Source organism: Vitis riparia, chromosome 7, assembly GCF_004353265.1.
Source record: "Vitis riparia cultivar Riparia Gloire de Montpellier isolate 1030 chromosome 7, EGFV_Vit.rip_1.0, whole genome shotgun sequence".
Lineage (NCBI taxonomy): Eukaryota > Viridiplantae > Streptophyta > Magnoliopsida > Vitales > Vitaceae > Vitis > Vitis riparia.
Window position 1 is genome coordinate 1,021,096 of NC_048437.1, and position 21,726 is coordinate 1,042,821.

At 33.7% G+C, this 21,726-nt stretch overlaps 1 protein-coding gene across 1 annotated transcript; it reads left to right on the forward strand.

The window, feature by feature from the left end:
* Window positions 1-879: 879 nt before the first annotated feature.
* On the forward strand, window positions 880-16,709 carry LOC117918683 (alcohol dehydrogenase). The gene is made up of 9 exons (XM_034835507.1): window positions 880-1,210; window positions 6,134-6,269; window positions 6,367-6,436; window positions 6,592-6,685; window positions 9,406-9,619; window positions 10,194-10,335; window positions 12,423-12,593; window positions 16,215-16,434; window positions 16,518-16,709. The coding sequence occupies exons 1-8, from the start codon at window positions 964-966 to the stop codon at window positions 16,404-16,406; spliced, it is 1,266 nt and encodes a 421-aa protein (XP_034691398.1). The 5' UTR covers window positions 880-963; the 3' UTR covers window positions 16,407-16,434; window positions 16,518-16,709.
* The last annotated feature ends 5,017 nt before the right edge of the window (window positions 16,710-21,726 follow it).

A 21,726-nucleotide genomic window follows, 5' to 3' on the forward strand; every position in this document is an offset into this window, starting at 1 on the left:
CTATTGGGCTATAAACGGGCCGAATTCCGTGACGTCATAAGCTGTTATAATAGTTTAATTTTATTAACCTTATTTTCAAAGTCTTTGTATTATCGTCATATTAAATTTATATTATTTTATTTAAAAACTAAATCTTCTATTTCACCCTCCATATGTTATCTTTTCATTCATATATAAAATATTTATAATAATATTTTATCTATATTTCAAAATATTTAATTTATTCTATATTGAGTGGTTAAAATTATTAAATTAATAAAAATTTTAATATTAATGAAAAAAATTAATATGTAAAGAACTGTATTTTTAAATTTTAAATTATCATTTTAGGAATTTGCATGAGCACATTATGTATAAACAAAGAATATGAAAAAAATTATACTATTAAAAATTTTCACTTTAATTATTAGAGTTAAAATGAAATGAAATGTAAAGAAAGAACCAATTAAATATTTTGTAATATAAATACAATATTTTATAAAATGACCGGTAACATTTTATAAAAGCATAATTGCTTTATTTTGTTAAAAATAAATAATAATAATTTAAAATTAATTTGTCAATACAATTTTTAAAGCAATAAACATTTCCTTTCTCACTATCAATCTACTAATTAAGTGTATTAATTTATGGCAACATCTTATCCCGTAAGTTAAATATGGAATTAGATATTATAATCTCAGCGTTGTCAACTTTCAGTCTATTTTCTATGTTATCCTGCTGTATGGATTTATACGAGCCTAAGCTCTGTTTGGTTAAATGGTAAAAAACATTAAAAAGCTAAAGCATTGTGGTTTTGAATCCGCTGCTGCCAAACACAGCATACATGTTGCTGGCCTACCAAATTATTTTAAAAATTGATTACATATTTTCCCTTTCCCTCCTCGGGAAAGGGGATTAGCACGCTGCCACTGTTGAACAGTGTCAAAACTCTTTGATTTCGATCCCTCTCCTTTCTTGATCATGGCGCTATTAGTTCGGTCTCTCCTCCGCAGATCATCATCGCCTTCATCGTCGAATCCATTCTCCGGAGGCGTTGGCGGTGCGGTGTGGAGGAGATGGATGAGCCAGGAGGCTGCCGGGTATCACTTGAGCGGAGGGCCGGCGCACATGCGCGGAGCAGTGTTTTGGGAGGTTAACAGGCCTCTCACCATCGAAGATTTCCACATGCCTCGCCCTAAGGCTGGAGAAGTTCTCATCAAAACCAAAGGTCAAATTTCCACTCCACTTCAATACGTTTTGTTTTTGTTTTTTCCCCCAGAAATCTCAGAAATGATCGGCTTGGAATTTGAATGAGTTTTCTGAATTTATAGCCTTATCAAGTTTTTATTGATTTGCTCCAAAAATCTCAGAAATGGTACCAGCAATTCAGGGTGATTTATTTATTTATTTTACAGCCTAAATAAGCTAATTTTGCCTAGTCAGTCCGTAATTTCTTTTGCTGGAAAACTTCATTGAAGCTACAGGAAATTCAGAATCTGAACAATTCTCTTTCATTTTTAATGGATATGAATAGGTTTTCTGAATTCATAGTTTTTTCCAAATCAAATCCTTCTGTTTTTTTTTATGGCCCCAATTTCATCCAAGTTTGATAATTCTTTGAAGATTTTATCCAAAAACCTCGGTCAAGATGTTGGATTCCTAGCTAAATTCCCGCATTTACATTCTAAAATTTAATTTTTATTTTTCATTTTGCAAAATTTTCATTATCAATCCCCATTTCCGAATTTGAAGCCTCTTTTTGTCCCATTAAATCCAAATTTTGTTTTCTCTTTGTTGTTGTTGTTGTTGTTCTTCTTCTTCTTACAAGCCTCTTCTTCTTTGTACAAGCTAAATCCAAAATTTAGTGTCCGTTTGGATACACTTCTATTTTTTTGTGTGTGGTTATTTTATTTTATTTTTATTTTTATTTTTATTTTATTTTTAAAACCAGAAATTTATATATAATACATGTAGGAAGAATAGATTTTTCTCATGTCTTTAAAAATAACTTTCAGCAAAATAAAATTTGAGGCATTTAAGCGGTTTTTTAAGACCATTAATTTTTCTACGTGAGCCTCTAAGAGTTCTTGTATCCGAAATAAAAGTTACTACTATTTTCTGATTTTAAAAACAGAAAACATAATAAGCTTAACAAATCGGACACTTATTTATGTATTTATTTATTTTGTTAAAATTTCATCAAACTTTAACAATCCATTTTCTGAATTTACAGCCTGCTTTTGTCTCAATTGCGTCCAAAATTTTATTTATTTATTTACTGATTTATTGCAAATTTGGGTGAAACATAATCCTCCTTTTGAATATTGAAAAGAACAATGGCAAAAGGGAGAAATTTCTGTAAATAGGACTAAGGAGAATAAAGAAAATTCAGAATAAATGAGAGAATGAAGTGGAAAATGATGAAAAAAAATAGAGAATGAAAATGTTTTACTGGAAATGGAACAATGAGAAAGGAAAGGAAAATGTGAAGCTTCATTAAATTGACTTATGGAAAAGGAATGGAAGATGCCAAAGAAATGGGAGAAAGGATAGGTTTTACTGAATAAAACTGGTAAAAGGAAAGGAGAATAGTGAAGGAATGAATACTGTTGGCAATAAATTCAACTAGGGAAAGGAAAGGAAAATTCTGCAAATAGAAGGGCACAAGGGAAGAAAAAAGAAACCTTGAGAATAGAATAAGGAAAATGAAGAAAAATATGTTGAGGTATTCCAAAACAGTGGAGTCATAAATAAGAGCCCCAATGTTACTTTTATTGCTCTAGTTCCCAAGAGAAATCAAAGATCCACAGTTGTGGACTTTAGACCCATTAGTTTAACTACTAGTCTTTGTAAGGTCATAGCCAAAGTGCTATCTCACCACATTCAAGGCATTTTGAACGAGACCATGCACTGGTCTCAAGGTGCTTTTGTTGAGGGTATGCAAATCCTAGATGTAGTCTTAGTGGTGAATGAAGTGGTAGATGATAGAAGACAGTCTAGAAAATCAGAAGTTGTCTTCAAGATAGATTTTGAAAAATCCTATGATCATGTGAATGCTTTAGTAGAGGAAAGGTTTTAGTCTAGAGGGGGGGAGGCTGTGGATTTGTGTGTGTTTATCATCAACTAGTTTTGTTATTCTGGTCAATGGGTTTGCCAAAGTTTTGGTTAAAGCATTTAGAGGTTTAAGACATCGTGACCCTCTCGCCCCATTTTTCTTCTCCATTGCTGTTGATGTATTGAGTAGGATGGTAGCAAGAATTGAAGATCATGGTTTACTGGAAGGCTTTTTTGTAGGGAAAGATAGGGCAAGGATGTCTTCCTTTAGTTTGTAGTCGATAATTTTTTTTCCTCTAAAGCTAACCATGAGGAGTTGCAAAACCTTAAGCTTATCTTATTCGTGTTTAGATGCATATCGGACTTAATGATTAATCTAGAACAAGTTTAGTAAGCATTAATGTGAGAGAGGACTCTATTCATGATTTAGCTTTTTTGTTGGAATGTAAAGTCTCTGATTAGCCCCTTACCTCCTTGGGTCTCTTTTAAGGGGAAATCCTAGAGTTGCTTCTTTCTAGGATCTAGTGTTAGATAAGATTTCTTGTTGGTTAAATGATTATAAGAAAGCTTTCTTATCCTTGGGAGGTAGAATAACCCTTGTGCAATCTTGTTTATCACTTATCCCCACATATTTCTTTTCAATTTTTAAGATCCCAATAAAAGCGGCCTTCGAAATTGAGAAATTGTAGAGGGACTTTCTTTGGTTAGGTTTTGGGTAAGAGAAAAGAGACTGCCGTGTTGGTTGGGAACATATCTACTGATCTACAAACCAAGAAGGGAAGAAGGATTAGGTTAAGGAGAATCTCCTTAAGGAATAAAGCCAGTTTAGTTAAGTGGTTGTGGAGGTTTCCTAAGGATGACAACACTTCGTGGCTTGTGGTCATCTTAAGTATTTACAGGTTGCATCCTATGGTTAGGGTGCCAACATTGTTGTTAGGTGGTTGCACCATTGCCCTTGGAAAGCTATTTCTCAAGTTTTTGATGATTTTTCTAATTTAACTCAGTATAGTATGGGAGATGGCACACAAATCCATTTTTGTGAGAATACTTGGTTTGATGAACTACCTCTTAAGCTTCAATTTCCTGAACGTTTTAGAATCATCAAGACTAGAAATGTGCTCATTTCCTTAATTGTAGATTAGTTCTTTACCTATCCATCTTGGAATTTCAATTTTCATTTAAACCTTTTTTGATCCAGAGATTCAAGAACTAGCAAGCCTCATTTCCTCTTTGCTACATGTGTATGTATCACCTTCCTTTATAGATTAAAGGTTTGGTCATTGACACCCTTAGGTCTCTTCTCAATGAGCTCATTTTATAAAGCTCTCTCAATTTGTCTTCTCTCTCTTGCCTTGTCCCCTTTTGCTCTCACTAAGTTAATTTGGGACTTATATAAGTTCCACCCATGGTTAATTCCAAGAATATGCTTCAATAGAGGGGGCCCTACAGAGCTCTTAGCTAAGATTAACATTTATGTGTTTGAAGAGTAGTGAATCAACTAATCATCTTTTTCTTCATTGTCCCATTGTACTAGAACTTTGGCATAGATTGCTCAAAATAGCCAATCACGAATGGGTTCCTCCTAGAGGCATGGATAGAGATGTTGGCAATTTCCTTTAAGGGATTTGGTAGCCTACCAAATGGAAAGACTCTTTGGCCATCTTTCTTGTCTTGACCTCTTTTGCCCTTGCTAAGTTAATTTGGAACTCAGAAGCTCCATCAAAGGTTAATTTAATTTTATTTTTTTGATAGACAAAGGTAGATTGAGTTAAAAAAAAGGCCAAAATAGGGGGTGTGCCCTTCGTTTACAGACAGTATACAAAAAGAGCCAAAACAAGACTACAAAAGAAAGAAAGAACCTAGCGAGAGATAAAGCTAGCCACCATATCAATCACCCAAAAAAAAAATTCAGAAAAGAGGAAAAGTCTAAATCCAAAAACTGCTGAGACCATTCTAAAAGTGAACAGAAAAAGAGGTTCCTCAAACTTTGGTCCGACAGCTCTTCCAAAGCTCATAGCTCAGATCAATGTGTTATGCGTTCGAAGAGTAGTGAAGAGTAAACCTATTTATTTTTGGTTCTAAGACCTGTAGTCCAAGACTTCTTTCTTCTCTTGTGGAGCCTTGAGAATTTGAGTTCTCATTTACTTTTTCACCTCCTTGTGGGGCCTTAGTCATTGAACCTTTTGCAGATATCCCTTTGTATATTTTAAGGTTAGATTGGAAGAATGTTTGCTACTCAAATAGGTCAAAGAAGAAAGTTGTGATTGTTTGATTACCCCCTCTAATAAGTTCGACAAAGTTAAACTTTAACAAATGTTCTTTGGGTCATCGTGGATGGTTAGGTATTGGAGATGTGATAAGAGACCATTTAGATACAGCATTGAGAGGCTACTCTAAGCATGTAGGAGCGGTGTTGGCTATTGAGGTAGAGATATTAGCATTATTGGACCTTTTGCTGCAGGTCAAAGCTTCATGTCTATCCAATCTAATTGTAGAGGGAGATTCTATTACTGTAGTAGCTTGGGTGTCTAATAGGGAGAGAGGCTCATGGATGTTTGACAACTTGATGTGCAAAATCATAAATATTGCTAGTGAGCTGAGTTGCTCCTTCTCTTGGGTTACTTATTTAGCTAATTAAGTTGTAGACCAATTAGCCAAACAAGGAGCAAAGCACTTGGTCTCCTTTGTTGGAGATTTTCTTCCTCCTTGAGTCTATAAAGTTTATATACTATGTTTGCATTGGTTCTTTTTCCTTATGAGGATGGGCTAGTTTTTTGTGGTACTGGATATTTGGTTACCTTCTAACCTATAATTGCACATCTTCGAAGGATTGCTTGTCCTTCTTGTATTCATCATTTAATGAATGAAGATATTTGTTTCTGATTAAAAGAAAAATAGACAGAAAACATCTTTTATATCAGATTAAAAAGAGCACAATGGGGGAAATAATGGGAAAAAGGGTAATGAAAAGGGTGAAAATGCTGAAAATAGCTTGGAAAAGGAATCAGTTTTTATATGCGGGATTCTCTTTTCCTCTTCTTCTATCTGAAAAAAGCCTAGAACAATGACACTGGCTGAATTTTGGAATTAAATGCAGCCTGTGGAGTATGTCACTCTGATCTGCATGTTATCAAAGGAGAACTTCCATTTGCTAGCCCTTGTGTGGTGGGGCACGAGATAACGGGTGAGGTTGTTGAACATGGCCCACTCACGGACACCAAGATTACTAAAAGGTTTTTTTACTTTTTTGAATTGTTATGTTATGGATCTAAGAAAGCAAAAGAATAAAAAAAAGATGATGGCATGACCATTTAAAGGTTTATGTTTCAGATTTCCTATTGGATCTCGTGTTGTTGGAGCTTTCATCATGCCCTGTGGTAGCTGTTTCTTCTGTAACAGGGTGTGACAACATTTACATTTTTTTCATTAACCTTTGATTGGTGCTATCACTACTGCTTCTATGAATGTTGTGATATTTATTGTCATTTGTCATCATCAAGGAGGAACAGACAGCACTTTCTGGTACTGTTCATTGATTTTTGAATTTGGAAACAGGGCCAGGATGATTTATGTGAGGATTTCTTTGCTTATAATCGGGCAAAAGGAACCCTTTATGATGGTGAAACAAGGCTATTCCTACGCAACAATGGTACATATGCCTTTTTTACTGCTCACAAATTTATGATATATTTATTCACGTCCTGCAAAGCAAGTCTATTCTTCTTAATGTTATTCCTATAATGATGCCTTTTGATTTTTTAGAATATTTCCAGCTTTTGTCTTAATTGGCATCTTCATTTCTCAGGATTTTGGTCTATTAGTACTATAACCTATGTAAAGAATTTTTTTGTGCAGCACATAATCATCTTTAGTATTTAATTCTTTGACCAAAATGCAAGGTCCAATTAATCTAGAAAGGGTGCGCATACTTTAAAGTCTGATACTGTGTCCATTGTCAATATCCATTTAAAAATTCAATTGAATTGGAATTGTTTCAATTTTTAGATGTTGGAGCAGAGTGTTCTATTATTTTTATAGGCAATAAAAGATGCATATATGTCATAAAAGGCTTCACTAAGCTTCACCAGAAAAGGAATAAAAGGCTTCTAACTCCAATAAATGAAAAGCAAGTGGGAGTTGATCAAACATTAGTATTTGATGTTCAAATAACTTATCTTTCTTCTTTCCCTCTACGAGAAGTGGAGTTGATTTGCAGCACTTTCTTTTTACTACAGTGATATGATGATGTTGGGATCATATGTTGATCTTGAGATGGACGAAAGAAGGAAGGGTGTCTCCAGATCGATATATCTAGAGGAAACATGTGTTCTGTGGGCTGTGAATGGTTTGAAGTATACATATTTCTTTGAGCGCAAAAAACCTGCAGAGACAGCATATGGGTAGATTTTCTTTTCAGTATGGTTGAAGAGAAGCAACAAAGGTTTAGGTTCTTCAAGCTCTGTAAGTTTCTGTCTGGTTAGGGTCTCTTCAGCTTGAGTTTTGAAGGGTTTGGTCCCTACTTTTCCCGCCCATTCTTTGAAAGTTTGGAGTTGGCAGATCTGCCTTTTCTCTCTCTTGGTGGGTGTTTTGAGATTAAGGTGAGCTAGTCCAGGAAGGTTTTGGTTTCAGATGTGGCTAGTATGGAAGAAAGACTTCTCAAGTTTGTGGATGGTGAACCCGTTTTTATGAATTGAGGGGATCTTAAGGTGCTGTATAGAAGGGGTCCTCTTTCATCATTCTTTGCTTTTGTTCTGCTTCCCAGTGAAGGAAGCTAATAGGGTGTAAAAGGATGTTTTTAGGAGAATGGGGCTGCATATCTTTGAAAGGATTTTCTGGAGGTTTAGAGTGTTGTGGAGACTTGCAGGTGCAGGAACAGGGGCAGAGGCCAAGGCCGGGTTAGATTCTTGTTGTGGAGATGTCCATGTTGCATGTTATTTGCTGAAGGTATTGTTTTAGTTGACAAAACCAGCAGAGGTTAATTTGATTACCAAGCTAGAACTGGGAGAGATTCTTCAGAATAAGTTTTTAAGTTGAGAAAGACTCATAGAGATTATGAGTGTAATTTTAGTAAAACTAAAGAAAAAGTTGAGTTTGTAATGAAAAATGATAGCCAGGAGACACTTCAATTATCCTTATTGTTAGGGAGATGGAGTAGGATTTGACCTATAGAATTACAGTGGGATGGATGAAGTTGAGAACTGCATTTGGATTCTGGTGTATTGTGTGATCATAGAATACTGATCAAGTTAAATGGAAAATATTATAAGATGGCCATAAATTTGGTTATGCCTTATGGTATCAAATGTTGTCAATAAACACAATAGAAAATGAATAGAGCTAAATCTTGATGTTTGGATGGATGAATGACTATATTAGAAATATAGAATAAGATCGTCTAGGATCTAGTAGAGCTGATCCAATATAGTTGTGATAATGCTTTACTTGATTCAAGTTATCTTAGTTTGTATTCACCCTTTCCAATGTTTAATATTATTTTGCAAGTTTCTTGAAATTGTTTCATGTATCTAAAGCTTTTGCTCTAAATTCATAACAAGAAAACTAATTGAAGATTGCTTTCCATATAAGATTTCAAGGTTGAAAAAGTTTAAGTTGCTCTCAATAATTAAGTTATCGATTTGGAGTCTAGGGCTTCTTTGACACTGTGCATATGACAAATTAATCCTATAATCCTATGGGGATTTCGAGGCATAATTGTGGTTGAATTGAGATTTTTTTCCACAACGAAAGCTTTTTGGATAATCACTTCTTAGATACACTTCCTATTTTTTGTTTTTAAAAATAGAAAATAATAGTAGTTTCACATAAAATATAGTTACCCTCATATAAAAAAGCATGGGCTTACCTTATGCCTTCAAGAATTACTTTTAAAATTTTTCAAATTTAAAGTAGTAAATTTTTTTTAATGCATAAGGTAAAAATTTTAAAAAAAAATTTAAATAGGTTTTAAAAGTCATTATCTTTTTAGGTAAGTCTCAAAGAGTTCTTGCATATTATATAGAAGTTACTATCATTTTCTATCTTTAAAAACATAAAACAAGAAATGTATTCGAACAACACCTAAATTTTAACTTTTGCAAAAAGAGACTTATTTCCCTTCAACAACATTAGCATGGGGTTAGGTTATTTTCTTGCTTCTCACGTAATGCCATGCACGGCATGCAATTGAAATAGTGCTCCATTTATCTTTTCTTCTCTCATCTCTCAATATCAAGATTCCTTTATCTTTTATGTTCTAAAGTTTTTTGCACTTTATCCTACTAAAGTTTTATATCCCTCACTCATTGATATGACCGTCTACCTAATGCTCTTGGAATATGGGTTGCTGAAGTATGTGCTATTTTTTTGTAGGGAAACCAGTATTCATGTACAGTATGGGTGGCCTTGCTGAATACTGTGTTGTGCCTGCCCATGGATTAACCAACTTACCAGACTCATTGCCATATACTGAGTCTGCAATTTTAGGATGTGCAGTCTTTACTGCTTATGGTGCTATGGCGCATGCAGCTGAGGTGCGTCCTGGCAATTCTGTTGCTGTAATTGGTATTGGGGGTGTTGGCTCAAGGTAAACTCTTAATTTTGTTGGTCATATGGTTTGGTTGACCATTCATAGATTTGTTAGTGAACCTGTTGTTTACAAAATCAATTGAAACTTTAATAGTTGTTAAAATGCATAAGAACAAGGAGGTCCTGTGATATAATTGTTTGGTTGCTTCTTTTTGTGCTGAAAAATATCATCAATGGCTTACAATATAGTCAAAAAGAGATGAGATTCACCAGAGGATATGACCCTAGATATGGCTGAATGGCGAAAAAGGATGTGTAGTCAACTCCAACTGGTTGGGCTGGCTTGTTTCAAATTTATCTGAGAACACTAGGTGGTTGAAACTTATTTGATTTGAGTTTATTTTTTATTTTTATTTTGAATAGCCAACCGAGTTTCGTTTAAAAGCAGAAAGAAATACAAGGAGGGACATAATATTCTTTGAAAAACAAAGAGACATGGAAAACTAAACAATTACATGCTCAAGTTGACAGGGTTCTTGTAATTTTAAATGCAAGGTTGCTTCTGTTAATCCACAATTCCTTTTGACGTGGATCTCATTTTCATCATTATGATTAAAAATTACATGCTCCAGTTGCTTGCAGATAGCACGGGCATTTGGTGCCTCTGATATTATTGCTGTGGATGTTAATGATGAAAAACTGGAGAATGCAAAGGTTTTTGGTGCCAGTCATACTGTAAATGCACTTAAAGAAGATGTTGCTGATAAGATTAGAGTACTTACTTTATCCTTTTCCTTGGGTTTATGATGAGATATGGAGGTACTAGCATGGTCAAATAATTTTCAAACAGACAGAATTGGTTTTCATAATGAAAGCAATATGCTGCAAGGGTATTTGGTTGTTTCTGTGATTTCAAAATAATGCTTCTATGAGCTGCATGAAATTTCAAATAAATTGTGGCAATATCCATCTAAGTTGAAAACTTCAATCTTATTTGTTTGTTTGTTTATTCATTTGCTGCTTTTTTTGTTATTCCACATAGTTGTATCTTTTCTTGCTTCCTTGGTTTTCTTGATGTTAGAGATGGTCTCTTCCTCTTATTTGTTATTCCCTCTTGTCTTCATGAGAAAAATAATGGGGCAAATCTTTATTTAGGTTTCCCTCTTCATATTGTTCCCAATATGGTTTTAAATGAAGTTTTGAGTTAATAGAAATTCTGCAGCAAAATGTTTAAGTTTCAACAACTGTGTTATTTTGTTAGAAATTGCAGGAGCAGTTGGTGGCTTGGAACATTTTCAATGAAACTTAGGATATGTTAAATCTGACATTAATAGTAGCTTGAACTCAAGTTCTAAACAACCTATAGATGTGATAAATCATTTCTAGGTTGATGAAAGTTCCCTTTATTAGTTTATCTACAGATTTATACCTAAGTTATTAGTGCCATATATATTTTGTATATGCATCAATTCCCAGCTACTCCTGTAGTTTATAATGCAGGTGATATCATCAAACTTAGAAACAAAAACATTGGTCATGCACGTTGTATGTATTGAGTCAATATGTGATTCATTGTCATGCCATGGAACCTAGTGGTCATTAGGAACCTTCTAATAGAATTTACAGGATTAGGAGTTTTTAATTTATTTATTTATTTATTTTTGAATAATGTTGTAGCAAGACAAGTTTACTGGGAGAACTGCAGGTATAATGTATGTGAAGTCGCAAATCTTGGTATTAGCTCTGGGAGTAGTTTGTCTAAAGACAAAAGATTTTAACAACACTGTTTTGCAGGATTGGAAAATTGCAAAAAAAATGACATTGCTCCACAACTAAAATGTCACAGAAACATGTGATGTTGAGCTACATTTCAGAAGTTGATTATTACTGATATTTTGAATTCTATATCTCTGTTCACCAACCATGAAAAATCCAGCTCTCGTAGAACCACCCACTAGGGGTTTGAGAGAGGAGACTCCCTTGGCAGATGCAGTGGGATAGGCAATTCTGACTGAACATGCCCGTTGCCAGCTTGATCTGTTATCCTTTTGTCTATTTCTGTTATTGTTTCTGCAAAACTGTATATAATATTGATTGCCTATTTGTTTTTAATTTTCTTTATTGTAGCAAGCAGAAAGATCTATTGTAGAGGGATACAAGCGGGGGATACAAGATAAAACCAAAAAGATGACACTTAATTGTAAAGAATCCAACAAAACAGCCCCAGTGTCAGCCCACAGAGCAACCCAGTGTTACCATCAACAATATCTAAGAAGAAACCAAGCCCTTGAGGCTTGGCTGAAGTGGTAAAGGGATGGGAAGGGTTTGTAGGAGGTTCCAGGTTCAAGTCCTAATGGGGACAAAAATTTACCTATAAAAAAAAAAAAAAAAAAAAAAAATTCTAAGAAGAAACCATCTTCTAATTTCCAGCCAATCCAACCTTCAGAAATAGGAAGATCTTAGAACCATGTCCTTTAACTCTGCAGCAGGAATGTCAACCCCTTCATAGATCCTTCAACAATGCTTCCTCCATATACACCAACCCATGCACAATGGGCAGTCTTCCAAAGTGCAATAAAAAATAAAAAAATAAAAAAAGCAAATGGCAATATGCTTTGTTTTATACACTCTTGACATGCGTGTGCATGTACTTTTACACACTTCATTTAAAAAATAAAGTGCTAAAAATTGATTATTGTGTTCTATATGATGAGATCTTTTGGTGTGTAATCAAATATATAAAGGGACATAAACACATAGTCATGTAAACATCCATTTATCATTTTATATCTACCCATGCATAGACATTCTTACTCTGTAAGGAAGTGACCAATTACTTAACTATTTACTTATTTCAACAGGAAATAACAGGAGGAAGGGGTGTGGATGTTGCTGTGGAGGCCTTGGGAAAACCGCTGACATTTGCACAGTGCACCCAAAGTGTACGAGATGGAGGAAAAGCTGTAATGATTGGACTTACGAAATCTGGTGCTGTAGGGGAGATAGATATAAATCGCCTTGTTCGCAGACAGGTATATATCTTCTTTCTGCCAATAGATTTTTTAATTTTTGTTTCATATGAGTGTTTGATTAGGTAAGTCTAATGGATTACTGTCTTGATAGCATCATCTCAGTTTCTATAGAAGTATGCCCATTTTCTCATCTCAATTCTGTCATTTAAGTAAGTTCCAAATTTAAAAACATTTTGTGTTTAGGTTAAAAAATGAATGAGAATATAAAATTGAAAGATAAGCATATCTGGAAGAACAAAGACTACAAAGGATGAGACAAACACCCAATTTATGGCTAATATTCATAGTCCAACAAATAATATCCAGAAGCTCTGCAGGTTGCAAAACTGAGAGCAATGGAACATGTTAGTGTATGATGTACATTGTGGGTCCAAATCCTACACGTTTAAGTTTTTAGGAAAATTGGTTGTTTAACATGGTATCAAAGCCTTATTTGACAGATCACAAAGATGATGAAAACAGTAGCAGATGTTGTGATCATCCAGATTATAGAGGGAGTATTCATCTACAAGTGCAACAGTTACCTGATTTTATGCTTAGTAAATGTTTCGTCAGCATTTCATGAAACTTTGGTTGAAAACTATAGGTTCCTGTCTCTAAGAACCCCAAATATATGATATGTTTGGCTGCCACTTCTCCCATTTTCTCAGAAAATCTAATAGTTCAAATTATAGCATATTCTTGATGCTGGATGACACTTAACCTTGGATAATTCTGTCTACAATCGTTCTACTCTTGGATCTATGTTTATTAGAAGTTATGATTTTAGGGTTTTTTGAGATTATTGTTGAAGGGATAAATACTTGTTTGGAACCAGAAGTTGTTGGAATTTTTGGACATCTATGAATTTAGGGTATCAGGCCTTTGGGTGATGGCCTGAAGGGAGAAATAGTTTTAGGGTACAGAAAATAAAGAAAACAATCGTTGGTTGTGTAACAAGTGTGCAAAGTAATGCAGAATATTAGAGCAGAGGAATAAATAAAATATTGACTGGTAATGTGTAACGAGTGTGCATGGTTGGTATGATGAACCCCTCCTTGACTGTAGATTTGTCCTCTTTGTTGCCATAGTCGACTCAAAGGATGCTTAAGTCATGAATGTATGGAAAGAACTAGGCAGGGGAGGGAGTTAGAGACCTTGTTTCTTAAGACAGTTTCAAGATTGGGGACTGGAAGAGGTTAAGGTGTTTCTTATGAGGATTCAAGGAAGATTAGTACAAAGGAACACTGAGGATAGGCTGATGTGGAAGGATTCAAAGGATGGGAAACTTTTAGTCAAATCTTTTTATGCTTTTTGGGAATCAGAGAGAGGAGGGACTTTTCTTGTGGAAGTGGTTTGGAATTCTTTGGTCACCATGAAGCCCTCTCTTTGCTTGGGAAGCAGTTTGGGGGATTATTTTGACATTGGATAAATTAAGAGGAAAGGTTGTAGCTTGGTGAACCACTGCTTTCTCTGCAAGGAAGAATAAGTTCATCACATCCTTCTTCATTATGTTAGATCAAGGGAGGGAGGCTTTCTGTTTTATCTCCTTTTGTTGCCATCTGGTTGGCCTTCTTTGGTTGGTGCTATTTATAAAATTTTCGTTTGCCTATCAAAAAGTATGCATGCATAGGAAAGAAGAAGACCAGCTAAAACTCACAAATTTTCATTAATCATACACACGTCACAAATTACATTTATCTTAGCTGTGATGTCCCATACTGAACAAAATATAAAAGTTGCTTGAAATTCATCAATAAATCGGCTGATGTTTTGCAAATTAGATTCCTAATGTTCTTACATCTCATTGAGATTGTGAACAAAGAGCCATTTCCTTTTCCTGGACCTCCTTCAATACTGCTATTTTTTTGCTTTTTCTTATTTGTAAGTTTGTGAAAGGTACATACTGTTAAGGTAACTTTTAGACGACCCATTCATCAGACTAACACATTTGTATTCTTTTATCAAATGATATCATTATGTACAAAAAAAGGTTTCATGAGGAGAAGAACGAGCAAAATTTCTGAGCAATGGGGAAAAGAAGAAAAAAGAAAAGGTAAAATAGCCAAACAAGAATTTTTTATTTTAAAAAAAAAAAGAAAAAAAGAAAAAAGAAAAAGAAAAAAGAACCCAATAGAAGCCATATCTAAGGATGGAGGATGTCTCTAATTGGCTATGCACCAACTGTACAAGAAAGGATTTAACAAAACAATGGATGTCATCTCAAGTAGAGGTCATGAATTGAGGAGATATGTATTCATTGTCAATAAGGGGTACTATGAGAGGCCTGAAGAGTGGTTATCACTAGTTTTTAGGAGATGGAAGAACAGGTAGCATGACTAAAGCATGCACTGTTCTAAGGAAGAGAGGACAGTCAGCTGATATCTAAATTGCAATGTTAAAAAGAGCACAAGGAGGTTGATATTTTAGGGGATGATCAATGGTCAAGCAGGATCAAAATTGCAAAATTTAAATTGATGAAGGGGCATCGTCAATGTCCAAGGTGCGTATGGGGGCCAGTGGCCATAGGATGTGGGGCTGTAATTAAGAGGTGGTCCAACATGGATCCTAAAACTAACAAGAAGAACATTGAAGGTCATCCAACTTGTGCCAGGAGAATTTGATTAGCCCATGGATCAAGTGGGCTGGGTCAATTGGACGAGGGAGAAGGCTCAAGCAGTAGGACTGGTTGGATTAATTCAGTAAACAGCCTGTTCTAAAGAGTCAGTTTGTGGGGACTAATCATTGAATGTCCTATGAACAACTTTACGCAGGTCTGGCTTCTATTATCTTTAGGATGACAACTTTGGTTCATCCAGAAGTGGGTGCTTCTTCTCCACTGCAGCTTCTCAATTCTATTAGCCATATAAATAGGCACCTGACAAGGAAAGTATGTAAGAATACTGGGAAAGATAAACTGAGTAAGGATATACTTCCTGAAGGTATTTAACCCCTTGTTCTGCGCTGCCAATCTTCTACCTGTGTTATTAAATACAGCATCCTGAAACTCTAGCCTTGGATTTTCTTCTTACGGAAAGGACATGATCCCTAAAAGAGTCAATGTGGTTTGCCTCACAAGCATCTGTCTTTCAGTGACCAAATTACTGCTACAAAGACCTCATGTTTGGTAGCTAATACAACTACTGCAACCCATGATAATTCAAGTTGGACACAAAAACAACATCAAGGACCCTATCAACTCTCTGCCCCTTTTACAGGGGTCTAATCGGCTCATCTTGTGGCTTGTTATTTTATCATGTTAAGCAAGTATTTTAATCACATCCTGTGTTTTCTTGTTCCTTTTGACTTATCACCATATCTCTTAATCACATTCATTCACCATCTGCTTTTATTCTAACCTTTATCACTTTTTCATATACTTGTGTGAAATCTTTATTCATTACTCTTTAACAAAAAAATAGTGAATTCAATAGAATGCATTAGAAATTTAACCTGGTAATTTAACTCTTCTTAAAAAACCATAAATGGATCAGTAATATGGTGAGAAGCAGGACCATAACTTGATTTGAATAGCAAGCTTTAATATTGAAGATAATTTGCACCCGTAACAATTCCTGTCTTCTTGTACTGGTTTCCATTTGGCCACTCCATTTTTTTTCGTATAACAATCTAATGTAACAGATAAAAGTCATTGGGTCATATGGAGCACGGGCAAGGCAGGATCTTCCCAAGTTGGTTAAGCTGGCAGAAACCGGTATCTTCAATCTCAAGGCAGCTGTTTCTAGAAAGTGTGAATTTGAGGAGGTTGGCAAGGCATATCAAGATCTTGACCAGGGAAAGATTGTTAGCCGAGCTGTGGTTGAGATAATGTAGTCCTCTTCACTCAAAAAAGCCATTCAAGGTTAGTGTTGGTATCTGATTTACATCCAGTCCGGGTGTAGAAATGTTTTATCATCTTGATTTCACATTTCCGCTGCTTTGCAGATATAATGTTGCCCTGAAACAGTTCATAGGAGATGCTTCCCAGTCATGTTCCCCACGACTGCTTTGATTGGATAAGTTCAAGAACTGGCCATCTCTTTATATTATGCAAATGTCTTTGCTCCTGTAACTTGAATTGAACTGCTCTGGTACGTAATAAAATCTGATCAATGGCAATGTCTTATGTTCCATATTTGCTTTGTTTTTGATGATGAGAGAAGGAAAAATGTTTAATTTCATTCAACATTAACTTTCATATTTACAGGGCTTAAGCATCGGTAGTATGCCTGAACTCTCTGTAGAAGCTTAGTTTTCTGGTGACTCTTATCATTTGTAGATAGGCTAGTGGCATTGGAGGAACCTTAGCCTGTTTCGGTATGTTTTCAAAATAGTTCTCAAAAATATGTTATTGAGAACAATTCTTAAAAATAGTTTAATTTTGTTTTCAAAAACAAAATTTTAGTTGGGAGCTCAATTTTGATCTGATGAAGGCGAAAAAGATGAGGATGAAGAGGTTTTAAGGTTAAGGGTTTGTAGAAGCGATTCTCCAAGTTTCTTTGATTCTCAGGACAGCTTAAAAAAAAAGTGAAATTACCTATACTTTGTTTTTAAAAATCATGCTATTATCAAAACAAATTTTCAAAAGAGTGATGCAAGATAACATACACTCCAAAAAACTTAAGCTAATGAAGGGTAGAGGTAGTCCTACATATGAAGTATGGGACATTAAACTTTTGTCTGTCTTATGTTAGATACCCCCACTTAATTGTTGATGCCTACGTTAGCTAATTTTGTCTGTTCTTTGTCCGACACCTCCACCTAATTGTGTTGCCTACGTCAACAAATATAGGGCAAGCTAGGTCAAACTTCGCTTTGATACCAAATGACATGGGGATCACATGTACTCCCAAAAGCTTAGGCCATGCTAAAAGTTTAAGCTAATGGGCAGATGTAGTCTCACATTTAAGGTTCAGCCAACATTGGTAATCAATATGGTAAATTGGACTTCGTGTGCCTCATGTGAAGAAGTATTTTTTATATATATAGTGTAATAAATGTGTTTAATCCATGAAATCTGTTTTTCAATTTGAAAGAATCCAAAACTATTTTTTAATGTAGTTGCTCAAAAAGCTCCCTTTTTTATTGTATTTTTTAATGATATGTTTGATTCCTAAAATGTATTTTTTTGAGAAAATTATACATACGCAAAACATGGTGTCTATGTTGGTAAAATTTTGAGAAAATGCATTGGGCTTTTCTATTCTCCGTTCATAGAAAAAGTAGAAAGCAATATAAATATGCTAGACAACATATAAAAAAAAAACATTAGTTATATTATTTTATTATAATATCAATATAATAATAAGTAAAAACAAATACAATAAGAACATTTGCAAACTGTGTCTTTGAGCCATGCACTATGTTGAACTAGTGATTGAAACCATTCTTGGTTTGCATTCAAATAATCAATATCAACTATAGACCTTGTATTAATATAGCAAAAAACCATGGTCAAGCAAAGAACTAGCTAAAAAGAAACTATTACAAGTTTGAATTAAAGATAAATTATCCTTGTTGAAGACTCGATTACTTATGAAAGGCTTCCCTTGCTTCCTCGGGAATAGATTGTAAAGGATTAAAGTAAAATGTTATTTCTCCCTTCTTTCTTATTTTCCTTCTCTTTGTAGGGTTTGTGAAAGGAGACTACAAAAAATAAGACTTTTTTAACTCACACCTTCACTTAAATATAGTGGGGAGAGTTGCTTTGGAAATACATAAGCTGAAAAGTTGTTTGATACGCTAGGGGTATCAATATCAATAACTAGATAAAAAATCACATCATCATCAACACCAACAACATATGTATTAGTTACAATCGGGTCATCTTTATCTTTTAGGCCACCCATAGTATAATGTTTTGGGATTGTTGGTTGACTTAAGACTTCTAGAAGAACACCAAACACCGACTCTAACGTATTCAAATACTTGTAATAATCTTGTTAACATTCCTTTGGAGTAGGTATAAGTAGCAAACACAAGAATAACTATCGAATTCAAGTTAAATAATTTAATCAACAAACATAAACATATACAACTATGAGTGACAACACTATCAAAATATAAGGTAAAAAAATTACTCACATTGGAGTCCAAAAATTTTTGTTGGAGCTCAATGATCCTCAGCGTGGAAGTAGCACTCCAATTTAATATGTGTGACCAAACCTTAGCAACATAATTATCATATTTCATTTTGATAATTGAAATTGCCTCATACACCCAAACTTGGAAGACATGAAAATCCAACTAGATTATATGCCTCTTGTGCTATATTACATTTTTGTTGCTTATTACCTTCATATCTTAACACCTGGTTCTCCAAGGCCCGTTACAACTCAAAAAGTATTCTTTCATAACAAATCCTACCCCATGGATACTTATTAAAAACTTCCAAACAATCAACAAAACCAACCCATTGCATGTCTATTAAAATTTTCCCTTATTTTCCAAGTAGAACATGCATGAGAAAATACAATAAGGCTAACTTCCCTTATCTTTAAGATTATCAAGCCTTTTCTTTTGCTTGTAATTATGTTTTTTCACTTCACCAAAAGAAATAAAAACTTTCTCCAAATGATCACTATGCACTTTGTTTTCATTATTAAAGTAATCATCCCTTATTCTCAATGATGTTTGATTATGTTGAGGGATAGGACCAAAACTTAAAACTAATAATCAATCCAAACTCATCTTGACCAAAACTTAATCCCTTCGAGCTTACTAAAAACCACATTTCATCATCCTTCTCTAGAAGACATTGAGGTAATAACATGTGGTGCGCAATTTGAGCTGAAAATTTAAGTTTTGGCATAAACAAAAAATGTCCAAAGTAAGAATTCTTGAACATCTCTAATTGTTCATTATTGAGCTTCTTTTTAATATTTTCTATTATAGTCAAGTCTGATAGTCATGCAACTTTTGATGGGAAGTGCTCTTTTATAGATATTTTAACTATAAAACATGTCTAGGGAGTAGTAGTCTATAAATTAAATAAAATAAAGCTAGTAAAGATTTAATACAAAATTATAAATATTGTACAATAACTTATTAATCTATTAGCAATTATTATTTTAGACACACTCCAATAGTTTACAAAATTTTAAAAACATTAACTAATAAATCTAACTCTATTCAAACACCATTGCATAACACCCCTAAAAAGTTAAAAAATCCCTAAAACTTCATAAATCCTCTAAAAATTTATCCTTAGTCACATGTTATTACATAAAATCATTATATTTTCTTTTATTCACTATACATACATAATTGACAACAATATAGAACTACAAAAATTTTAAAATATGCAATTTATTATTTTGAATACATTTCAATAGTTCCCAAAATTTTATAAGCATCAACAAACATAAACTTACTCAAACACCATTTTCTAATACCCCTAAAATTTTCAAAAATCCCTATAAATTCATAAATTCCTTGAAAACTTATCCCTAATTAAATGTTACTACTTTGAATATATCTAATTCACTCTAAACACATGATTAATAATAATACAAAAAATTAAAAAAATATTAATATACAATCTATTATTTTTTAACACACTTTAATAGTTCCCAAATATTTTCAAACATCAACTAACAAACCTAAATTTATTCACTCCAAATACATAAATGATAACAATGGAGAACTAAATATATATATATTGAATACACTTCAATAGTTCCTAAAATTTTAAAAATATTTAAGTAATAAATCTAACCCTACTCAAATACTATTGTATAACATTTCTAAAAATTCCAAAAATTTATAAATGTGAAGACTACATTTATCGGTTCAATACATTCACTTCCCTCTTCTATTGGTAACAAGGATTTTTGCTTAGTAGGTTCACTTTCCTCTTTCGTTCGTAATTGGGGCTTTTGCTTTTTCACCACCATTTTAAACCTCTTTCTCTTATCAGTTATCACTCTTCAATGAACTCTTTTTTTCTTTTTTTTTTCATACTTGAAGATACAATATGAGATAACTTGACAAAAACATAACAAGAATTTTCCCTGGGTTTGGGAATGAAACAGAGGATGAGAGGTGAAAAGTTTTTAGAGTTAGAGAATAATAGACGAGAAATTTTCTAGGGTTTCTGAAGAAAATATGAGGACCCCATTCTATACACTTAAAGGAAGATAATGAAGTAGAAGAAAAGTTCCTGAAGGGAAATAAAAAAAAAGAGGCATTTTTGTCTCAAATGAGTCATTTGTTTTGTTTTTGGATGGGTGGGTTATTCTTGTAAATAGGTGAGTTATTTTAACCCCTTTAACCAAATAATCATAACAAAAATTATTTAAAGCACTGCATAATTGACATTTTTTTTAATCAATCCACCAAAAGGTGGCTAGTAAAAGAGGACCTAACCATAGAACAAGATACACATCAAACATTTCATCTCTTAAATGCTATCTTCATTTCGATCCATGACTAACTTGATTGTTGGAGAGAAGTAAGCCTGAACGGCCCATCCCCTTTCTTACCTCTTTCTCCTTACTTCAGAGAATGAACGTGACATCTGGTTTAACCATACTTGGAGGACAAAACAATTATTTTGAGCAAAATATTCTTTGTTTAGACCAACCATGTATTAGCGCTCATGGTTTTTAGGCTTTTACTCCCATCATTTCATCCCTTAAAGACCTTTTGATCCTTTCTTTTTTAAAGTCTTACTTTCATTTTCTTTTATATGAGAAACATTCCTTTGCCAAGAAACAGATAAATAAATATAAAAATAAATTTTTAAAAAAATTGGGTAAAACAACAACATAAATCTAATGAAGAATAACTATATACCTAGGGAGCAAATATAATTACACAATGAAAAGTCTCAATACTAATAGGGTATATAAGAGATTAATATTTGGCCGCTTTATGAAAAGAGTATTCATCAAAAGGAGCACTTCAAACCTCTTTTGTTCTTATTCATTTACTACCGTGGGGATCTTTCCCCACTAAAAAGATTGAAAAACACTCCTTCCCTATATGCATATTTATGAATATATTTCACTAAGATTTAGAGTTCCGTTTTGAAAAAATACTATTAGTAAAAAAAGTGTTCTTATTATGTTTGATCCTAGACAATACTAAGGAAAGAAAAAAAAATACAAATAAAAATTATTTTTTTCATATTTGATTGTCCTATAAAAAATAT